The following is a 24,293-nucleotide window of genomic DNA, read 5'->3' as shown; positions in this document are numbered from 1 at the left end:
GGAAGGTCTCAAGGGCTCATTGTTTCAACAAGCTAGGTCAACATGTCATTAGCATCCAATATTGTACTGTGAGGGCTGATATCAGATGGCAGCAACAGCCATTCATCAATTAGCAAATAACTCCTTCTACAAGAGAACACCATGAAAATAAGTAAAATAGAAATATACACAAAAATGATACCCACATAGCATATCACACCATCACAACCTCTCCCCCCTCATAATAAGTGAGCACGCTATGAGGTCTACACAGACTTCTGGCCTGCTCACTTTAGTCCACATTGCTCAATAGTTCATAGTTCCTTGTACAGTGGCAGGGGTTGCAATAATCGAGCACTTGTCCATAAATTCCCGGGTCCTGGCTTTCATACCAGGCTTTTTGACTGGACTGGGCCGTTCGCTAATGTTCATTAGCCAAGGTAGCTAGCTGGGCGAGACAAGTCTCTGAACTCTAGAACGTAGGAAATTACGGGTGTTCCGGTATCTGCGATATCTCCCTCCAATTGTTCTTTCAGAAGAGTGAGAGGCCTATGGACCTTCTGCTCCCACAAAATGTAACTCCCCAAAGTCTTTTCCAAGGAGGATATCTGCAGGAAGACCTCCCATAACTCCAATCCAACAGTTTTTTCCCCAAAACCATAATCCAAACATACCAAAGCTCGCTGTATATATTTGCGGACACCCCCCGCCAGGACAATGGGAATTCCGGGGCCCTGGTGAATTGCCTCGGGTCGAACCACACGGGGGTCAGCGATAGTCAGGAATGCCTCCGTGTCTCCAAATCCCGACACATTGTATCCATCAATTAAGACATCCTGCAGGTGGCAATGCCGTTGCTCTGTATTTCTGATGGACAAAGGCCAGAGTCTGTACACTCTAGGATGGTTATGAATGGTGCCGTGTTCGGTGGTCCACTCTGGTGGGGTGGTGGTAGCTCTTCCTCAGGTGGGATGGAGTACACAAGATGTACTGGACAAGGTGGGGCTCCCTCCGAATCCTTGAGGGACAGCCAGACTGCAAACGTCCAGGTTGCCCACACCCATAACATCTCCTCTCTGTGATACCCCCAGGTCGTGGTCGGAACTGTTGGGGCCCAGGATTGTGAGGCATGATTGTAATCGGCTTGCGACTGGGTGGAAGGACAGATATAATCTGAGGGGGACGGGGAGCGGGAGAAGGCCGTGGTTCATTGTTCAGAAGCCTCCTCCATTGCGGTCGGATAGTTCATCGGCCAGGGCTGCAGCTCTATCCACGGTGCACGGCGTGCGCTCCCAGACACATTCCTCTGCGGGCACTCACGGGGTCCTTCTCCGCTATCACACAATCAACAAAGCTAGAGTAAAGTAAACAATTCCAAGACCTTTATTTAGGTAAAAATACGAAAGGTCCATATACGATCCACCACACAAAGGATAAAATAGTCCAGAACACGAATGCAGTTTAGTAACAGGATAAAAGTCCAACAATCAGGCAGACAGAGGATAGCATAGTCCATATACTCTTTTCTCTCTGAGATGCTGTGTACACACATCATAGTTCCACACAGGACTGCTCTGTCTCTCATCTCCCTGATATTTTTAAGTCTCCCTCCTCATTCACAGGTCAGGAGGGGGAAGGTCTCAGGGGCTCATTGTTTCAACAAGCTAGGTCAACATGTCAATAGCATACAATACAGTACTGTGAGGGCTGATATCAGATGGCAACAGCCATTCATCAATTAGCAAATAACTCCTTCTACAAGAGAACACCATGAAAATAAGTAAAATAGAAATATACACAAAAACGATACCCACATTGCATATCACACCATCAGTTTTTTTTTTTTTTTAGAGTTTTATTCTGAATTAGATGGTGGCCCGATTCTAACGCATCGGGTATTCTAGAATATGTATGTAGTTTATTTATTAAGTATACGTGAGTGAACTTTGTGGCACTGTGACTGACAACTTGCTCAGTAAACTTGACTGAACTGTGGCACTGTGACAGAACTTGTTCAATAAATGTGACAACTACGTGGCACTGTGACTGACAGAACTTGTTCAGTAAACGTGAGTGAACTACATCACACTGTGACTGTAAGAACTTGTTGAATAAACGTGAGTGAACTATGTGGCACTGTGACTGACAGAACTTGTTCAGTAATTGTGAGTGAACTACGTTGCGCTGTGAGTGATGTTTAAATCCCACGCCAATATCGCTGATTGGTCGCGCCCAACTGGCCGTGGCCAATCAGCGGAGCTGGGTTCAAATCCCGTACCAATTTGAGGCCGGACCACGCTTGTCGCTGATTGGTCGCGGGTGGCTGGCGTGACCAATCAGCGACGCGGGATTTCCATTACAGACAGAATTAGACGATTATATAGTAGACTAGATGGTGGCCCGATTCTAACACATCGGGTATTCTAGAATATGTATAGTAGCATATAGCACAGCCCACGCAGTATGTAACAGCCCACGTAGTATGTAAAACAGCCCACGTAGTATATAACACAGCTACATAGTATTTTGCCCAGCCACGTAGTATATTGCTCAGCCACATAGTATATAGCACAGCCACGTAGTATATAACACAGCCCACATAGTATATAGCACAGCCCACGTAGTATATCACACTGGCCACGCAGTTTATAACACAGCTCATGCAGTATATAACACAGCCACGTAGTGTATTGCACAGCCACGTAGTATATAGCACAGCCACGTAGTATATAGCACAGCCACGTAGTATATAGCACAGCCACGTAGTATATAGCACAGCCACGTAGTATATAGCACAGCCACGTAGTATATAGCACAGCCACGTAGTATATAGCACAGCCACGTAGTATATAGCACAGCCACGTAGTATATAGCACAGCCACGTAGTATATAGCACAGCCACGTAGTATATAGCACAGCCACGTAGTATATAGCACAGCCACGTAGTATATAGCACAGCCACGTAGTATATAGCACAGCCACGTAGTATATAGCACAGCCACGTAGTATATAGCACAGCCACATAGTATATAGCACAGCCCACATAGTATATAGCACAGAGATGTAGTATATAACACAGGCCACGCAGTATATAACCCATGCAGTATATAACACAGCCCATGCAGTATATAACACAGCCATGTAGTATATTGCAGCCACGTAGTATATAGCACAGCCCACGCAATATATAACATAGCCAATGCAGTATATAACACAGCCCACACAGTATATAGCACAGCCCACGTAGTATATAGCACAGCACATGCAGTATATTGCACAGCCCACGCAGTATAACACAGCCCATGTGGTATGTAGCACAGCCCACGCAGTATCTAACACAGCCCACGTAGTATCTAACACAGCCCACGTAGTATCTAACACAGCCCACGTAGTATATAGCAATGTGGGCAACATATCCCTGTTTAAAAAAAGAATTAAAATAAAAAATAGTTAGTTATATACTCAACTTCCGTTGGCCCCCGGATCTAGCCCAGGCATTTCGCGATGCTCCTCGCGACGCTCCGGACTTAAGAATGCATTGCGGCAATAACATGTTATGATGTAGCGGTCTCGCGAGACCGCTACATCATCTCCAGTCATTGCCAAAATGCATTTTGGGACCGGAGCGTCGCAAGGAACGGGAAAGGTGCCGGAAGGAGAGAATTTAATGATTTTTTAAATTTTTTTTAACATTAGATCTTTTTACTATTGATGCTGCATAGGCAGCATCAATAGTAAAAAGTTGGTCTCACAGGGTTAATAGCAGCGTTAACAGACTGCATTACACCTTGTTATGCCGTGGTGTAACGCAGTCTAACGGAATGCTAAACCTCTATGGGGGCACTGACTTGGGAGTAGAGAGGGGTCACTGACTGGAGGGGAGTAGGGAGGGGCGAATTCGCAGCCGGACTGTGCCCGTCGCTGATTGGTCGCGGCTGGCCGAGACCAATCAGCGACACGGTATTTCCGTTACAGACGAACAGACGGAAGTACCCCTGGCTTAGACGATTATATAGATAGATGGGGAAAAAGGGGGGGTGATTTGAAATTTTATATTTTTAAAAACTGTTTTTACTTTTTGCATGCTTTACTAGAAGCTGCCATAACCTGATCGGCTCTACTACATACAGGCGATAATAAGATTGCCTGTATATAGCAGAAATGCTCCCTTGCTATGAGCGCCGACCACCAGGCGGCGCTCATAGCAACCCAGCAGTGACAACAATAGAGGTCTGCTGGAGACCTCTGTCTGTCATGCCAACACATCGGCGATTTGTGGTCATGTGACACGGGCGCCGATGGGAGGGATTTCCGGTATGCTTGCCGGAAGCACGTGTTAAATGCCGCTGTCAGAGTTTGACAGCAGCATTTAACTAGTTAACAGCTGCAGGTGGATTTCAATTCCACCAACGGCTGCTAGAGGCACATGTCAGCTGTTCAAAACAGCTGACATGTGCAGGAAAAGATGTGAGCTCAGCGCCAGAGCCCACATCAAAGGGAGTCCAACATCGGCGAACTATTACGCCCAATGTCAGAAAGGGGCTAAATGTTCTGGTTCAGATAGAAAGTATCATGTCATCAGCAAAGCACGTTATTTTAATCTCTTTACATCTAATCTGAATGCCTTTACACACTCTGAAGCAATGAAGTGTCTGGTCAGGAGTTCAAGAGCCAAGTCGAACAGCATGGGTGAAAGCGGACATCCCTGTCTGGTACCCTTCTCCAAAGAAAATGGTTGGGATGAAAATCCTATTGTGAATATTCTAGCTTGCGGGTTCTTGTATAAGGCCATCAGATAATTCTTAAATAATCCTGTAATGCCAAATCTATCTAAAACCTCTTCCATCCACTTCTAATTCATATTAAATACCAAGCGTGTCAGCAATGTGCCTGCTTTGTTTCCACATTTTACCAATTTTGAGGTCTATTGCTTCCCTTTCAATCACTCTGATTTGTCTAACCAGAGATAAGATTCTGTTTTAGCTTTGACCTATTTTTCCCTATTAGTTAAGTTAGAATAAATGAGTTTGTGTACAGAGATCTTAGTTCTCTACTAGCTTCGTTATATGCCAATGAAGTTTTAGTTTCAGGAGCCTTCACATATCCCATGATCCCACCCCTAAGTACCGCCTTTGCTGTGTCCCGAAAGAGATGAGGATCCTCTATATGTTCTCTATTATCCAAGCTATATTTTAACTGAATTTTCTTTTTTTTTATATCAGATAGATTTTTATTATCCGCAAAGAATAAACAATCAGAATATTTCTCATGACAATGTTTCATTAAACCTTTACAGATAACTTTTCCCCCCAACCCAGAGCCCCCCCACCCCGCCCAACCCCAGAGACCTCAGCCAGAGCCACCCCACTTCCCATCATCATACAAACATTTGAATAAACATCCATTTCCATTGAATACTAGGCTCCCTATATTTTCATTTATCATCCTAATTCAAGTCCATCCACGGTTGCCACAGCTTGTGGAAGATGTCCAGCTTATTCCTTTTGGTGTAGATACTTTTCTCCAAAGTAAGTATATGCTCCGTTTGCTTAAGAAAGTCTCTTCTTGTTGGAGGTTCCTCTCTAATCCAAAATTTGGCGATCAATTTCCTAGCAATGAATAACAATCGTGCAATAGCTATTTTAAACATGTTGTCCGTAACAATTTCCTCCACATATCCCAATATGCAAGTCAGTGGAACCCTAGGGACAGAACATCCATACACCAGTTCAATACGATTTAAAACAACTATCCAGAAGGAGGACAGTCTAGGGCACTGCCACATCATATGCAATATCCCCGCCTGGGATTGTGAGCACCGAGGGCATTCCGAGTTCTGCCTAAGCCCAGCCTTGAACAACCTGTCAGGGGTTCTATAGGCCCTATGGATTACGAATAACTGTGATAGCCTGCCAGGTTCACTCATTGATATCTTGGACACATAATCTAGGACCGACTCCCATCTATCATTGTCAATTATTCCCAATTCAGCTTCCCATTTCCCTTTGGCTCGGATGGGTTATTTTTCCAGGAAAGAAAAAAGTAGAAACCCATATATTTCTGAAATCGCCCCCTTCGTGCAGCTATTCTTAAGGATATAGTAGAGCATGAGATCAATCTGTACCACTATGGCTCCCCTTTTATTCTGTGCCTGATAAGCATGAGAGATACGATTATACTGGAACAATTCAGACCGTGGCAACTGAAATTCTTCCTGCAACTCATCAAATGTTTTAAGTCTGCCCTGACTTATCAGCAGCCCCAGCCGTTTAATACCTGCTGCAGACCAAAAGTGAAAACCCTCCCTCTGCCTAAATTCCGGTAGATAAATGTTGTCCCAAATAGGCGAGAATCTGGTGAACCCACTCACTTCCCTAATGAGTTTGACTTTTTCCCATACTCTGTGAATTAATCATAGTGCACCCCTGTGAACCCATTTTTTTGAATTGTCCTCCCTCCAAACTGTCACTTAAAACGTCTGCCTGTAGTAAGAACCTCAAGCTATTAGGTATTTGCACACTCTCTGCCTCCTCCCCCCATCCTTTGAGATGTTGACACTGTGCTGCTAAGGGTACCGTCACACAGTGGCATTTTGATCGCTACGACGGCACGATTCGTGACGTTCGAGCGATATATCCGTGACGTTCCAGCGATCTCGCTGTGTCTGACACGCTACTGCGATCAGGGACCCCGCTGAGAATCGTACGTCGTAGCAGATCGTTTGAAACTTTCTTTCATCGTCTAGTGTCCCGCTGTGGCGGCATGATCGCATGGTGTAACAAAGGTGTGCACGATATTGTATACGATGTGCGCATAGTAACCAACGGCTTCTACATCGCACATACGTCATGAAATTATCGCTCCAGCGTCGTACATTGCAAAGTGTGACAGCAGTCTACGACGCTGGAGCGATATTGTTACGATGCTGGAGCGTCACGGATCGTGCCGTCGTAGCGATCAAAAGGCCACAGGGTGACGGTACCCCAAGAAGTATAGCCATGGATTAGGAAGTGCAAGACCCCCCTCTGTTTTGGCCCTCTGAAGTATCTCCTGTTTAAACCTAGGACTCTTTCCTCCCCATATTAATTCCCCAATGACCTAAGGGTACCGTCACACTGAGACGACGCTGCAGCGATACGACAACGATGTCGATCGCTGCAGCGTCGCTGTGTGGTCGCTGGAGAGCTGTCACACAGACCGCTCTCCAGCGACCAACGATCCCGAAGTCCCCGGGTAACCAGGGTAAAAATCGGGTTACTAAGCGCAGGGCCGCGCTTAGTAACCCGATGTTTACCCTGGTTACCAGCATAAAAAAAACAGTACATACTTACATTCCGGTGTCTGTCCCTTGCCGTCTGCTTCCCGCACTGACTGACTGCCGGCCATAAAGTGAAAGCACAGCACAGCGCGCTGTGCTCTGCTTTCACTTTACGGCCGGCAGTCAGTCAGTGCGGGAAGCAGACAGCAAGGGACCTGACGGACACCGGAATGTAAGTATGTAGTGTTTGTTTTTTTTTACATTTACGCTGGTAACCAGGATAAACATCGGGTTACTAAGCGCGGCCCTGCACTTAGTAACCCGATGTTTACCCTGGTTGCAAGCGAACGCATCGTTGGATCGGTGTCACACACACCGATCCAGCGATGACAACGGGAGATCCAGCGATGAAATAAAGTTCCAAACGATCTGCTACGACGTACGATTCTCAGCAGGGTCCCTGATCGCTGCTGCGTGTCAGACACAGCGATATCGTATGGATATCGCTGGAACATCACGGATCGTACCGTCGTAGCGACAAAAGTGGCACTGTGAGACGGTACCCTAATCTTACGGAATCTGCATTGTGTAATCCAAATGGGAGAGTTATGTAGCACGTACAACAACTGTGGCATTACAATCATCTTTAAGAGGTTCACCCTACCAACCACCGATAAATGTAATTTGTTCCATGCCGCAATCTTGGTACGAATTTTCTGCATTAACGGACTTAAATTCAGTTCCTCAAAGGTAGTTAGAGGAAGAGCAATCTGAATACCCAAATATTTGAATTTTTGAACAATCTTTAATTTCGTGGTTATCGCCCTCTCTCCACTGCCCATACTGTCCCCCTCAATCAACAACATACAAGACTTATCCCAGTTTATTGTGAGACCCGAAAACCGACCAAACTCCTCAATCAAAGCAACCGCATTGCACAGGGACCTTTCAGAATCCTCCAGGAACAACAAAATATCGTCAGCATATAATGCAATTTTGTCTTCCCTCCTACCATAGATGAAACCTCTAACCTCCTGAGCACCTCTTATTTTAGCCGCTAACGGCTCCACGGCCAGAGCGAAGAGCAATGGGGACAGCGGACACCCCTGTCTGGTACCCCTAAACAGCGGGAAACTCTAACAAATTATTATTAACTCTAATTTTTGCCGTTGGGAACGAGTACAACAACTTAACCCAGGAGATGAATTTTGGACCAAACCCCAGGCGATCCAGTACCGACCACATGTAACTCCACTCCACACAATCAAAGGCCTTGTGAGCATCTAAAGACACCACAACTCTTTTTCCGGCATTGTCTGCAGGAATTTGCATATTTAAAAATAGCCTTCTCAAGTTAATTGCTGTGGATTTATTGAGCATAAAGCCAGACTGGTCTGGGTGAATCAATTTATCGATCACTTGGGACAGCCTGTTCGCCAGGGCCTTCGCCAAAATCTTTATGTCAGCCGTTAGAAGTGAAATTGGTCTATACGACTCCGGCTGTTGAGGATCTTTATCAGCTTTAGGAATAACCACCACAATGGCCTCTCTCATTGATGGGGGCAGCACTCCCCTCTCCAACGACTCAGAGAACACTCGCTCCAATTTGGGCATTAACTCTGCATTAAGAATTTTATAAACCTCTACTGGGATACCGTCCGTCCCCGGAGCCTTGCCCCCCGCCAAATCTGCCTTCAATTCTTCCTCCCCAAGCAGTCTATCCATCCACTCCCTTTCCGCTCTACCTAGTCTGGGTAAGTCAACCTCTTTCAAATAACTATTCATTTCCTCAGGACTTTTATCCACCCTAGAGGAATATAATTTACTATAAAATCTCCGAAAAACGTCTAAAATTCCCCCCCCCCCCCCCCCCCCCCCGAGTAACCGTTTTACCTTCCTCTGTTCTTATGGAGTATACATGTGAAGAATCCCGCTGCGCAGAAACCACCACCGGGAGCAAATGTCCCACTTTCTCTCCCTCAGAATAAAATGTTTCCTTTTGAAAGGCTCTCAACCTATCTGCCCTATGCATATGGAGTTCATCGACGGCTACCTGAGCCGCCCTCATACGAAGTTGCGCTTCTCTTGAATTCTGAGAGGCCAGTGTCTCTTCCGCCACCCTCAGCTCCTCCATCACTGCATTGTCTTGAATTTTAGACTTAGTTTTATGTCTCGAGATGTCCTGGAATAAAATTCCTCTCAGGTATGCCTTCATGGTGTCCCACACTACAAGATTCCCCGCACTCCCTTCATTAATCCTGAAAAACTCCCCGAGTTCAGTTCCCACCTGTTCCATATCCAAATACTGTAGCCAGGAGGGGTGAAATTTCCATCCCAACCCCGTCAGACCACTCTTCCCTGTCATTTGTACCGAGACCAGTACTGGGCTATGGTCCGATATTACTCTAGGCCTATACTCCACCTCATGTATTAGATTATTCACCCCCCCATTTCCCAAAGCCACATCAATGCGAGCTAAAGATCCGTATGTTGCTGAATAACATGAGTAGGCATATGTCCTAGGATTACGCACCCGCCACAAATCTATCCATCCTATTTCTTAGATAATTTCCAAAAGGAGTAGAGTTCCCTTCACTTCTCAACTCCGCATGTCTACCCTTGTCCCAGTGATCATTAGATATATTGTTCACATCCCCCACTATAAGGAGGGGCACCCCATCCCACCTACCCGTAATTTCCAGAATCTCCTGTATCTTTTTCTTGGAATATGGTGGTGGAATATAAATTGACACAATACAAATTAACCTGTTAAATATCTTGCATACTAAAAACACAAATTGGCCGTCTTTATCGGTGGTTACCTCAATCTCTTCAAACGAAACACTAACGTGTATCAAAATTGACACACCTCTGGCATAATTTGAGAACGTTGAGTGATACGCCTTTCTCACCCATCTCTTCTGTTGAATAGCAACCTTTTCCTTCACTATGTGAGTTTCCTGCAGACATATCACTGAAGGCCTCCGTTTCAGTACATATTGAAAAATAGCTGTTCGTTTAGTAGCATTTGCAAGGCCCCTAACATTCCAACTTAGGATTTTAACCTCCCCACCTATTGTAGCTTATAGAAACAATGAATGAGTTCAAGCTCCCTAAGGTCTCAACCCCAACTCCCACCCCTTCCCTCCTCCCCCCCCATCCCCAATTCCCAACTGAAATAACTCTCTCTCTCTCCCCTCTCTTAAGGTACCTTCACACATAACGATATTGTTAACGATATCATTGCTTTTTGTGACGTAGCAACGATATCGTTAATGAAATCGTTATGTGTGACAGCGACCAACGATCAGGCCCCTGCTGGGAGATCGTTGGTCGCTGAATAAAGTCCAGAACTTTATTTCGTCGCTGGACTCCTGCTGACATCGCTGGATCAGCGTGTGTGACACCGATCCAGCGATGTCTTCACTGGTAACCAGGGTAAACATCGGGTAACTAAGCGCAGGGCCGCGCTTAGTAACCCGATGTTTACCCTGGTTACCATCCTAAAAGTAAAAAAAAAACAACAGTACATACTTACCTATAGCCGTCTGTCCTCCAGCACTGTGCTCTGCACTCCTCCTGTACTGGCTGTGAGCGTCGGTCAGCCGGAAAGCAGAGTGGTGACGTCACCGCTCTGCTTTCCGGCCGCTGTGCTCACAGCCAGACCAGAGAAGCAGAGCGCCGGGGACAGACAGCGTTAGGTAAGTATGTACTGTTTGTTTTTTTTACTTTTAGGATGGTAACCAGGGTAAACATCGGGTTACTAAGCGCGGCCCTGCGCTTAGTTACCCGATGTTTACCCTGGTTACCGGCATCGTTGGTCGCTGGAGAGCGGTCTGTGTGACAGCTCTTCAGCGACGCTGCAGCGATCCGGATCGTTGTCGGTATCGCTGCAGCGTCGCTTAATGTGAAGGGGCCTTAAAGCCCAACCAACTCCTCTGTACTCTTAGAATATCAAAATAAACTCTCCCTCTCAATTTGAGATCTGGGAACACTGTTTCACAGCCTAACGATAAAAACTCTGCGTTCCTTCAGCTCCCCCGCCCACCATAGCCAAAATGCAAATTCCGTTGCACCGCCGAACACAACTTGATGATATCAATATACCATAAAGTCACAGTATAAGTACCAGTTAACTATCAAACCAAACATAACAGTGAAGGGTTAACAATTGCCTCAGTAGCACTTAAATCAGTTTCAGCGGGTCTGCCCCGTTCTGACATGCTTAGTATTGAGATCCAGCCATTGAGACGCCTCCTCTGGATTTTGGAAAAAATGCACCCGATCCAGAGCCACCACCCTTAATTTAGCTGGGTAAATCATTGAATAACGGACATCTAAGTCTCGCAACCTCCTCTTGACCTCTCCAAACTTCATCCGAAGCTTTTGGACCGCCACAGAGTAATCCGGATAAAGGGAGACCCGATTACCATCAATGGTCAGCTCATCACAATTCCTGGCTATCCTCAACAAAATGTCTCGGTCCTGATAGTTCAGAATTTTAGCCAAGATAACTCTTGGGGCCGAGCCGGGGGGGAGGGGTCTGGTGGGCACACGGTGCGCTCTTTCAACGGCAGACATCTTAGTAAGGCCATCTCCACCCACAGCGTTTTTTAGCCATGCCTCAATATAAGCCGTGGGGTTGCTCCCTTCCGCCTTTTCTGGGACCCCCACAATCCTTAGGTTGTTCCTGCGGGATCGGTTTTCAAGGTCATCAGTCTTAAACTCCAGATCAGCAATACATTGAATATACTTTTTTCCCTGTTTAACAATTCACCAATCCGATCTTCTGCACTCCCAACCCTTTCTTCCACCACTTCCACTCTCTTTTCAACTTTACGCACAGCAGAGTTTAAAGCGACCATCTCTCCCTTTAATTCATCCGCTCGTAGGTTTAGAGCCCCCAGGGCAGACTTACAGTACATCACCACTGAAAATATGTCCTTCAGAGTCGGCTCCTCCATTTCTGGCATGTCAGACTGTGCAGACAGAACAGCTCCTGCGGCCCTAGTAGGAGATCCCTGGTCTGACCCACTGCACTGTAGCTGAGCCCCTCCTTCCTGCTGTTCTCCGGGGGCACCAGCTGCTCCATACTCCACACTTCCAGCCTCTGACTGCAGATTTACAGCATCCTCTGACCTGGCAAATAGCTCCAACTTAGCGAGCACATCCATCCTCCTCTGATAAGCAGCGCTTGTCCTCGCCGCCTCCTCTGCAGACTCGGCGCCATCTTGGGCCTGTGAGCTTCCCGCAGCTGCCGGCTCCTTCTGTCTCCTGCGTGTCATCCTCAGATAAGATTCCGTTCCTTCGGGTCACACCTCGCTCCCCGGGACTATGTGCACTCCTGAGAGTAACAAGAAATTGATGGGTTGGTATCCAGGCAGAATTTGAAAATTATCAATTTCTATTTATCAACCTTGGGCACTGAGTGGCCTGTCAGTATCTTAGTCTATGTCTTTCCTCATCCAACGTTTCAGAAGGTATTAAAAAAAGATCAAGCAGCAACTATTGCGGCGATTCCATTCCGACTGCACTGGCCATGGTTTCTTCTCGTGTTGCACCTATCGAAGAGCAGGTTTTAGAAGCTTCCTCTACTTCCCAACCACCATTACCAGAAGGCAATTTTTCGTTTAGACTGCATAAGCTTTATCTGATTGCTGGAGATCGAATGGCAGCAATTTAATAATCTTGGCCTTATTAGCTCCTCGAATTACCCAAACAAGCAAGATTTATTCTACAGTTTGGAAAATATATAATACTAGTTTCCACTTACCGGCTTATTCATTATGTTCAGTTCTGCAGTTTCTTCAGTCCAGATTTGATAAGGGCCTCGCTTACAAAGCTATGTTTTTGGTGGCCATCACATCAGCCAAGTGCATTCGTTAATTACAAGCCTTGTCTTCCAAATAACCATTCATAAGAGACATCTTCTAAGTCTCATGCCAGGATTTGTTCCCAAGGTGAACTCATTTCATAATGTTAATCAGGAAATATCTTTGACAATTTTTTTCCCAAATCCACAAAATGAGCACTAAAAAAAGGCCGCACCTTCTGCACATGGAAAACGGTGATTCTGAAGGTAAAGAAAACCCAATCATTCAGAAGTGCCGAGAATCCTTTTCTATAATTTAAAGGCCCAAATATGGGTGACAAGGCCAATAAGTCTTAATTAGCCAAAGGGATTAAAGACTCAAGCAAAGAGCAGGTCATCATCATCCATCTTATGTAAAGGCTCATTCTACATCAGGGGTGTCAAACTGCATTCCTCGAGGGCTGCAAACAGGTCATGTTTTCAGGATTTCCTTGTACTGCACAGGTGATAATTTAATCACCTACACAAATAATGAGTTGGTAATTAAATTATCACCTGTGCAGTACAAGGAAATCCTGAAAACATGACCTGTTTGCAGCCCTCGAGGAATGCAGTTTGACACCCCTGTTCTACATGCTTAACGTCTTCTCTGGCTGAACTAGCCCATGTGCCCTTGTAACTTATCTGCAGAGCTGCCAGGTGGCCTTCTTTGGCTAAATTCATTAGACATTAAATCATCCAAGGATTCAGCATTTGGCAGAAACATTTTGGAGAAAGCAGGTGGTTCCTGATCATTCTCTTCTTTTGTACTTACTGCTTTCTAATTCCCATTATGTGTTGCTGTACAAGTCCAGGAAAGTTAAACATTTACTAATCCAAAATTTTCAAATCCAGGATTCCATAGGCACCACAGATTTCCCTCCCTTTTAATAAAATGTTTATTTTGCTAAATACATATAAAGTGCGTGTATTCTACTTGCTTCCTTTTATTGTATGCCTTGGATTCAAACCAATTTGCATAATTAATTACTACTGTTTAAAGGCCCCTTCACATTAAGCGACGCTGCAGCGATACCGACAACGATCCGGATCGCTGCAGCGTCGCTGTTTGGTCGCTGGAGAGCTGTCACACAGACCGCTCTCCAGCGACCAACGATGCCGGTAACCAGGGTAAACATCGGGTAACTAAGCGCAGGGCCGCGCTTAGTAACCCGATGTTTACCCTGGTTACCATGCTAAAAGTAAAAAAAAAACAAACACTAGATACTTACCTACAGCCGTCTGTCCTCCAGCGCTGCGCTCTGCTTCTCTGCACTCCTCCTGTACTGGCTGTGAGCCGGAAAGCAGAGCGGTGACGTCACCGCTCTGCTTTCCGGCTCACAGCCAGTACAGGAGGAGTGCAGAGCACAGCGCTGGAGGACAGACGGCTGTAGGTAAGTATCTAGTGTTTGTTTTATTTTTACTTTTAGCATGGTAACCAGGGTAAACATCGGGTTACTAAGCGCGGCCCTGCGCTTAGTTACCCGATGTTTACCCTGGTTACCAGTGAAGACATCGCTGGATCGGTGTCACACACGCCGATCCAGCGATGTCAGCAGGAGTCCAGCGACGAAATAAAGTTCTGGACTTTATTCAGCGACCAACGATCTCCCAGCAGGGGCCTGATCGTTGGTCGCTGTCACACATAACGATTTCATTAACGATATCGTTGCTACGTCACAAAAAGCAACGATATCGTTAACAATATCGTTATGTGTGAAGGTACCTTAACAAGTCTTCTGTTTCTAAGTAGGCAACTAATTAATCCATTGTGTGCTGCCTACAAGCTCTAGAAAATGAAAATTTTATTTTGGTTACCATTATAATTTGACATATTGAGTGTCATTCTGAGATTTTCACCGTCTCCAGCACACTAGCGACATAGCAGCTGAGATGTAACACCGTGTAAATGAATCAGGAACAGGATAGTGGGACAAATAACCAATATCTGGCCTCGTCACTGGCCAACCAATTTGTGTGCCAAGTACGTTCATTTTTAACGTGTTTTCTACAGCAGTAATTCAGTTCCAATTTCATATATTCAACATTTCCATATTATAGCGTTTCAGAGTGCAGCTGTAATTTGTTAGTACGGTGCCACAAACAGAACGAGAAGATCCCCAGAACATTATTTACTGGCTCCAACGCCGGCAAACAGGGAAGTGTCTGGGGCTCCAGTCTCTCACTCTTGTGACTCTTTCATCAAGGAACATGGCACATCAACACTATTTTAGCTTCCCAAATGTATACATAAGTCATGGTGAAACTGGAGAATTTTATTCCGTTCACCTGATGAGGAAATATCTCTGTAAGAATTAAGCTACCAAGAAGAAAATCACCATGTGGCAGCATCCTTTTTTCTATGCCCCGGTGTACTACAGTGAAACCTTCTGGAACACGTGGTGGCCAAGGTCCCATCACTGCATTGTAATGGCAGGACCATACGTTTGGTCTCTAATCAGACACATGACATATTAAACACCCTTTGCCTCGGTCAAACAAAAAAAAAAAATATAAATATATCTTCAGTCTTGGAAGTTCTGTGAAACAAAGTGCTAACCAGTAAAACATGAAAATATAGTCAAGAGAGTCTTTAATTTAGTAAGATGGAGGCTTCATCTTCATAGGAATGCCTCCCCTCTGCCACAGACAGCAGATGACTCCCGGCCAGGATCTCCGCACTTGGATGTGGAGGGGCAGCTGCCGTACTGAGATCTGCAGAGAAGACACAAAAGGCACCAAGCTTATCAAGTCTATATTACACACACCACACTATGAGGCAGGACATCTTCTGAAGGCAGAGAAGCTTTTACACAACCCACCTAGGACATTAACCTCTGCATGCAGTGGCCAATGTCCATTTTTTTCCTCTCCCTCTTCCAAAACCTTATTTTTCCAACCTCATTCTTGTACGAGGATTGTTCTTTTGAATGACAGCATTCATGTTATCAAATAATGCACTGGAAGGCTGGCCAAAAATTCCACGCGCTTCAAAATTTCAGAAAAAGTGCAATTACACAATTTTTTTTTTATTTTTAATTTACCGCGTGCTATACGGTAAAACGGACCTGGCAATATAATTCTACAGGTCAGTATGGTTATGCAGATATTAAACACTTTTTTTTTTTTTAATTTAAGTGGTGAAAATTTGGGGGGAATTTTGTTAACTTTTTTTTGCTTGTGTCACCATTTTCCGAGACCCGTAAAGTTTTTACTCATAAAATTTTTGGATAGATATGATGTTTTGATCACCTCTTACTGCATTTTATGTTGCGGCGAGCCCAAAAAACGTAATTCCGGGATTTCGATTTTCTTCTTGTTATGAAGTTTAACAATTGGTTTTTATAGATTGGATTTTTACAAACAGATCGATACCAAATGTAAGCTGTGATGACACAGCATTTTATTTTAATTAACCAAACATCTATTTTCAGTAATCCAGGAAGAATAGACCTCTATATGTTGACTTTTGAATTTATGTGTTTGTTCATCAGTTGGTAAAGAACCACACACTGATGTCATAGGAGTCTTAAACTTTGATTTTTGAATGGCTAAGGTTTGCCTCTTATATCAGCTCCTACAACTTAAGGTACCGTCTGAGAGTGGCACTTTGGTCGCTACGACGGCACGATCCGTGACGCTCCAGCGTCGTAGACTGCCGTCACACTTCGCAATGCACGACGCTGGAGCGATAAATTCATGACGTGTTTGCGATGTAGAAGCTGTTGGTTACTATGCGCACATCGTATACAATATCGTGCACACCTTTGTTACACGATGTGATCATGCCGCCACAGCAGGACACTTGACGACGAAAGAAAGTTTCAAACGATCTGCTACGACGTACGATTCTCAGCGGGGTCCCTGATCGCAGTAGCATGTCAGACACAGCGAGATCGTAAGTATATCGCTGGAACGTCACGAATCGTGCCGTCGTAGCGATCAAAATGCCACTGTGTGACGGTACCCTTATTGTCTGCTATGTTTGCAAGACATTGATGCAGGGTAATTGATGTTTGCTTAACATGTTGAATGACTGTTGTGGCTTGTTGACTTGCAAAACAGTAAAAACTCTGCAAATTGATTAAGTAGTCAAACAATGCGAGTTAACCTTATCAAATCTTCTTCTTGACCTCTGGATGCTGGCTTGAAGGAAGGACAACAGTCCTACTTAAGTGGGATATCCCTCTAATGATATACATCCAGACACCTGGATAGCCAATATATCCAGAAATCCAAAGAAAACCAGAGACTCTTTACAGCATCACGGACAGGAAGACACTACAGGATAGCTGCCAGATCATGGCTCCATCACAAGGGACACAGATTTGACATTATACAGGATGTCAGATTAGGGGACCACGGCTTCGGCTGAAAGAATACAGATCTGCTCCATTGCCAATCACTGAACCATGGATCCATTTGGGGTAGTCAGGATTTGGACTCACCGGTCACCTGAGTCCCATGGATACATTTGGGGTAGTCAGGATGTGGACCCACCAGTCACCTGAGCCCCATAGATACGTTTGGGAAAGCTAGGATTGAGACCCAACGGTCACCTGGCTCCATGGAGATGTTCAGACAAGCCAGGATGTGGTAAAGTATAACACAGAAATTATTCATATTTGTGACAAGATATTAAATATTTAATGGTAAATCTATTTGATTCACATTTGTAGAATATCTGGTATCATAAAACTGTCGGGATCAGATGTTCTATTTATATGTCTAGAAGAGAGTGCTGCTATATTACTGTGCAGATTCTTGTAGTCCACTATTTTATTCATTTTCTAAGTAAATTCATGTTTTTTAAGGGAATCATGTACACCTGTTACTAATTCACCCTTTTTGGTCTTTGTCAATTTGTATGCTTTTAATGACTATATTACTTACCGCTAATGGCAATGGCTTTTCCAAAACCCATGACAGCATCACCTGAGAGATTGGATCTGCAAATCAAGAACATGAAACCTACAGAATAAAATGGCAGAACCTTCCCTCCACATCAGTTGGGTTACAGAGCAGTGAGAGGAGCTTGGTTGTGTCATGGGTTCTGGAAAATCCCATTACCGGTAAGTAATGTAGTCTTTTCCCATCACCCATGACAGAGCCACCTGAGAGATTTACAGAAAACTAAACCACCTTACGGAGGAACAGTCACCTGCAGAACCTTTCTCACAAAAGATAAATCAGTGGTGGAAGATAAATTAAGCCTACAGTGCCTAGAGAATGTAGAATAGGTTCACGTTGCAGCCTTACATATCTGGTCGATAGACAAACTTGCTCTCTGCCCAGGAGGCTGCCATACCCTGAGTATATATTTTTTTCGTTTATAGCCTGAGTAGAGTGTGCCTTCAGATCCCCTGGAGTTGTCCTATCACTTGAGGAATAGGCTAAACTAATGGCCTCTCTGATCCACCTGGCTAAAGTACTTTCCAAAAATGACATACCCTCTTTAGAGCCCTGGAAGGAGACAAATAATGTCAGACTCTTTCTCCATGGTTCTCTGGCTGCAATATATTTTATCAAACACCTAACATCCAAGGTTTGACATTTTTTTGTCCCTAAAATCTTTGGGGTTAGTGCAGAAGTAAGGAGAGATGACATCTTGACTTTATGACAGCTAGTAGAAAAGGTATGCTGTGTCCGGCCCTAGGACAACCCTATCATCCATGACCTGTATGAAGGGAGCACTACTCGATAAGGCCTGGATGTCACGCACACTCCTAGCAGATGTTAGGGCCACCAGAAGGACTTTCTTCAAAGGAAGGTTTTCGACTGATGCCAAATCTTTCGGCTCACAGGGAAAGTGGGTTAGTGCCTCCAGTACTAGTTTTAAATCACAAGGTGGAATTTGGGGGAAAACCACTGTTTTTAATTCTAGATCCTTGCATTCTCAGATTAAAGAAGAGATATATGCTTAAAGGGAATCGGCCAGCAAGATTTTGCACAGTAACCTACAGACACTGTTAGGTTGGCGCCATTATACTGATTAAAATGATACCTTGGTTGACGAAATTCATCTTTTGGTTTAATCTTTATTTTCAGCTTTCAGTTAATGATATGCTTGTGCTGTGGGGCGGCTTGTGGGGGGGGGTCTTCATGTGGTGCTCGGCTTAGCTATTCATATGTATGGCTTCTGACAGGTCACTGATCCCTCACTGACCTGGATCCTAATTTACATACTGAATATTATATATATCTTGTTAAAAAAACAACCCTTCTGCAGGCAGGCGCCGGAGTCAGCGCTGCAGCCAGATCGCATGTATACTGTGTATATCATTAATTTGTTTGCTGTTCTCTTGATAACAAAATCTGTTTGAAAATGGAGCCCACGGCGCCTGCGCAGTAGCAGTTATTGTTGATCCGATCGCCGATAGCTGCTACTGCACTTGTGACGCTGGCGCCATCTTCAAGAAGGACATTTTTTTTTCTTCTCTAGCAGCATGCCCCCTAAACCTAACAACCCGTTGGGCCACCCTTAGCCACAACAACTGCAATTAAGCGTTTGTGATAACTGGCAATGATTCTTTTAGGCTATGAGCACACGTTGCAGCTTTGCCTGTGGAATTTTCTGTGCAGATTCTTCCTCTCTTGCCAGAAAATGCAGGTGCAAATTTGCTGCGTTTTTTCCATGCGGATTTCTATGCGTTTTTGATAGCTAAATAAAGATCTATTATTGAAAAAAAAAAAAAAAGATTTGTGATGTCATTTCTTGTCCAACCCACACTCCATCACACACAGATAGATAGACAGAAGGAAGGAATGAGATAGTTAGATAGATGGAATGAGACAGATAGATAGAAGGAATGAGATAGATAGATAGAAGGAATGAGATAGATAGATAGAAGGAATGAGATAGATAGAAGGAATGAGATAGATAGAAGGAATGAGATAGATAGAAGGAATGAGATAGATAGAAGGAATGAGATAGATAGAAGGAATGAGATAGATAGATCTATTCATATATCTATCTATGGATATATCTATGGATATACAGTTGTGGCCAAAAGTATTGACACCCCTGCAATTCTGTCAGATAATACTCAGTTTCTTCCTGAAAATGATTGCAAACACAAATTCTTTGGTATTATTATCTTCATTTAATTTGTCTTAAATGAAAAAACACAAAAGAGAATGAAGCACAGGTGCCACAGGTAAGTTACAGGTGCTGTTAATTACACAAATTAGAGAAGCATCACATGATTTTTTGAACAGTGCCAATACTTTTGTCCACCCCCTTTTTTATGTTTGGTGTGGAATTATATCCAATTTGGCTTTGGGACAATTCTTTTTGTGTTTTTTTCATTTAAGACAAATTAAATGAAGATAATAAAGAATTTGTGTTTGCAATCATTTTCAGGAAGAAACTGAGTATTATCTGACAGAACTGCAGGGGTGTCAATACTTTTGGCCACAACTGTATCTATGGACAGATATATCTAAGTATCTATAGATATATCTGTCTATAAATATATCTATCTAGATATCCATATATCTATCTACATCTATCCATAGATAGATAAATAGCAAGGCCGATGTTTATTAATGAACAATGTTTTATTTTGGAAAAAAAAAAAAAAATGGCGTGGGCTCCCGCGCAATTTACTGTGCCAGAGGGGGAAAGCCCACGGCCGGGGGCATTATATTTGTAGCCTGGGAATGGGGTAAAACCCATGGCCCCTTCCCAGGCTATGAATATCAGCCCGTAGCTGTATATTTAGCCTTTACTGGCTATTAAAATAGGGGGACCTCCCCCCATTAAAATGACGTGGGGTCCCCCTGTATTTTATAGCCAGAAAGGCTACGCAGGCAGCTGAGGGCTGATATTCATAGCCTAGAGAGGGGCCATGGTTATTGGCCCCCCTCGGCTACAAATACGAGCACCCAGCCGCCCCAGAAATGGTGCATCTCTAAGATGCACCAATTCTGGCTCTCTCTTCCCACTCCCGTGTAGCGGTGAGATATGGGGTAAAAAGGGGTTAATGTTACCTTTGTATTGTAAGGTGACATTAAGCCCGGTTAATAATGGAGAGGCGTCAATAAGATGCTTCTCCATTATTAATCCTATAGTAGCGAGAGTTAAAAAAAAAAAAAAAAAAAAAAAAGACACAGCCAGAACAAAGTATTTTAATATTCTCAATTTCACTCGATCGCCTGCAAAAAATTAAAAATAATAAACCAACCGAATACTCCCTGTCCGACGCAGTCCAATTAATAACGAGTGTCCCACGACGATGTCCCCTATAGAACAGTGATGGGTGATGTCACTGCTCTATAGGCCTCCAGTGACATACTGACAGGAGACAATGGCTCCTGCAGTGCACCATTGAAGAGGTTAGTGTAGTTCACTCTCTCCCTTTATGGCATTACTGTGTGGGAAATTTCCCACATAGCAATGACAAGTGAGAGCATGAACTATACTCAGCGGCGGAGGGATACAGTGCGGAAGGATACCTACCGTCATTGTATCCTGGAGCCCCTGGAGAGCGGCCGCATCAGCTGATGTGGCAGCTCTCCAGGGGAGATCGTCGTGGGACATTCGTAATAATTAGATAACTGCGGATCAGTGAGTATAATGTTTTTATTTATTATTTTAAGTATTTTTTACAGGTGAGCAATGGCTTTGGGATCAAGGTGATGGTGAGTATGTTGACTCTACATTGTATGCACTCTACGTTCTATGTATGCACTCTACGTTCTATGTATGCACTCTATGTTGTATGTTCTCTATGTTGTATGTTCTGTATGTATGTACTGTATGTTGTTATGCACTGTATATTTTATGTTCTGTATGTATGTACTGTATGTTGTAGGTGTGTATTTGTTTTGTTTTTTTGTACACTTGAACACAGTAGCCGGATGAAGGGACTATACTGTCCCATCATCCGGCTACCTGTCACAGTAGCAGGTATAGCCGGATGGGAATAGGAGTCCCATCGGGACTGTTATTTGCTACAGTTAGGGCCAGAAATATTTGGACAGTGACACAATTTTCGCGATTTGGGCTCTGCATGCCACCACATTGGATTTGAAATGAAACCTCTACAACAGAATTCAAGTGCAGATTGTAACGTTTAATTTGAAGGGTTGAACAAAAATATCTGATAGAAAATGTAGGAATTGTACACATTTCTTTACAAACACTCCACATTTTAGGAGGTCAAAAGTAATTGGACAAATAAACATAACCCAAACAAAATATTTTTATTTTCAATATTTTGTTGCAAATCCTTTGGAGGCAATCACTGCCTTAAGTCTGGAACCCATGGACATCACCAAACGCTGGGTTTCCTCCTTCTTAATGCTTTGCCAGGCCTTTACAGCCGCAGCCTTCAGGTCTTGCTTGTTTGTGGGTCTTTCCGTCTTAAGTCTGGATTTGAGCAAGTGAAATGCATGCTCAATTGGGTTTAGATCTGGAGATTGACTTGGCCATTGCAGAATGTTCCACTTTTTGGCACTCATGAACTCCTGGGTAGCTTTGGCTGTATGCTTGGGGTCATTGTCCATCTGTACTATGAAGCGCCGTCCAATCAACTTTGCAGCATTTGGCTGAATCTGGGCTGAAAGTATATCCCGGTACACTTCAGAATTCATCCGGCTACTCTTGTCTGCTCTTATGTCATCAATAAACACAAGTGACCCAGTGCCATTGAAAGCCATGCATGCCCATGCCATCACGTTGCCTCCACCATGTTTTACAGAGGATGTGGTGTGCCTTGGATCATGTGCCGTTCCCTTTCTTCTCCAAACTTTTTTCTTCCCATCATTCTGGTACAGGTTGATCTTTGTCTCATCTCTCCATAGAATACTTTTCCAGAACTGAGCTGGCTTCTTGAGGTGTTTTTCTGCAAATTTAACTCTGGCCTGTCTATTTTTGGTATTGATGAATGGTTTGCATCTAGATGTGAACCCTTTGTATTTACTGTCATGGAGTCTTCTCTTTACTGTTGACTTAGAGACAGATACACCTACTTCACTGAGAGTGTTCTGGACTTCAGTTGATGTTGTGAACGGGTTCTTCTTCACCAAATTAAGTATGCGGCGATCATCCACCACTGTTGTCATCCGTGGACGCCCAGGCCTTTTTGAGTTCCCAAGCTCACCAGTCAATTCCTTTTTTCTCAGAATGTACCCAACTGTTGATTTTGCTACTCCAAGCATGTCTGATATCTCTCTGATGGATTTTTTCTTTTTTTTCAGCCTCAGGATGTTCTGCTTCACCTCAATTGAGAGTTCCTTTGACCGCAACACAGCAACAGCTTCCAAATGCAAAACCACACACCTGGAATCCACCCCTGACCTTTTAACTACTTCATTGATTACAGGTTAACGAGGGAGACGCCTTCAGAGTTAATTGCAGCCCTTAGAGTCCATTGTCCAATTACTTTTGGTCCCTTGAAAAAGAGGACGCTATGCATTACAGAGCTATGATTCCTAAACCCTTTCTCCGATTTGGATGTGGAAACTATCATATTGCAGCTGGGAGTGTGCACTTTCAGCCCATATTATATATATAATTGTATTTCTGAACATGTTTTTGTAAACCGCTAAAATAACAAAACTTGTGTCACTGTCCAAATATTTCTGGCCCTAACTGTATATTCTAATTGTATTCTAATAAATATAGGTTTTACTCTAAGTGGTCTGATTACTTATATGATGGTGAGAAACTGAATAAGCATGATGTTAATATTTGACAACAGTAAATTTATTGTTACGAATTGGCCATTTATGAAGGAGTCGGAACCTGATAAAATCCAGGAGTCGGAGTCGCAACTATGGCTTACCGACTCCACAGCCCTGGTTTTCAGTGCGGATTTTTCCACACCATTAGCACAGCATTTTTTTCCCCCATTGATTTACACTGTACTGTAAATCACTTGCGGATCTGCAGCGTTTCTGCGCAGGAAAAAAAACGCTATGGATCCACAGGAAATCTGCAACATGTGCACATAGCCTTACGCTTTGGAGAAAGTTTGGGCCACTCATCCTTGCAGAATTGTTGTAATTCAGCCACATTGGAGATTTCCGAGCATGAACCGCCTTTTTAAGTTCATGCCACAGCATCTCAATCAGATTAAGGTCAGGACCTTGACTAGACCACGCCAAAGTCTTAATTTTGTTTTTCTTAAGCCATTCAGAGATGGACTTGCTAGTGCAGTTTGGATCATTGTCCTGCTGCATTACCCAAGTGCGCTTTAG

At 44.0% G+C, this 24,293-nt stretch overlaps 1 protein-coding gene across 5 annotated transcripts in view; it reads right to left on the bottom strand.

The window, feature by feature from the left end:
• Positions 1-1,110: 1,110 nt before the first annotated feature.
• The window catches only part of ZNF410 (zinc finger protein 410), a 104,140-nt gene continuing 80,957 nt past the window's right edge, over positions 1,111-24,293 (bottom strand). For 3 of the 5 annotated variants that reach the window (XM_069735629.1, XM_069735637.1, XM_069735657.1), the window contains one exon: positions 14,872-15,803. In XM_069735629.1, coding sequence (XP_069591730.1) covers positions 15,682-15,803 — 122 coding nt within the window. In that variant the 3' untranslated portion in view covers positions 14,872-15,681. Of the gene's footprint in view, positions 1,334-14,871; positions 15,804-24,293 lie in introns of those variants that run through there. The other 2 variants (XM_069735643.1, XM_069735650.1) reach the window with 2 other exon arrangements.

This window comes from Ranitomeya imitator, chromosome 1 (assembly GCF_032444005.1).
Source record: "Ranitomeya imitator isolate aRanImi1 chromosome 1, aRanImi1.pri, whole genome shotgun sequence".
NCBI lineage: Eukaryota > Metazoa > Chordata > Amphibia > Anura > Dendrobatidae > Ranitomeya > Ranitomeya imitator.
The sequence above is the reverse complement of the archived record's forward strand: the minus strand, read 5'-3'. Positions and strand labels throughout refer to the sequence as shown.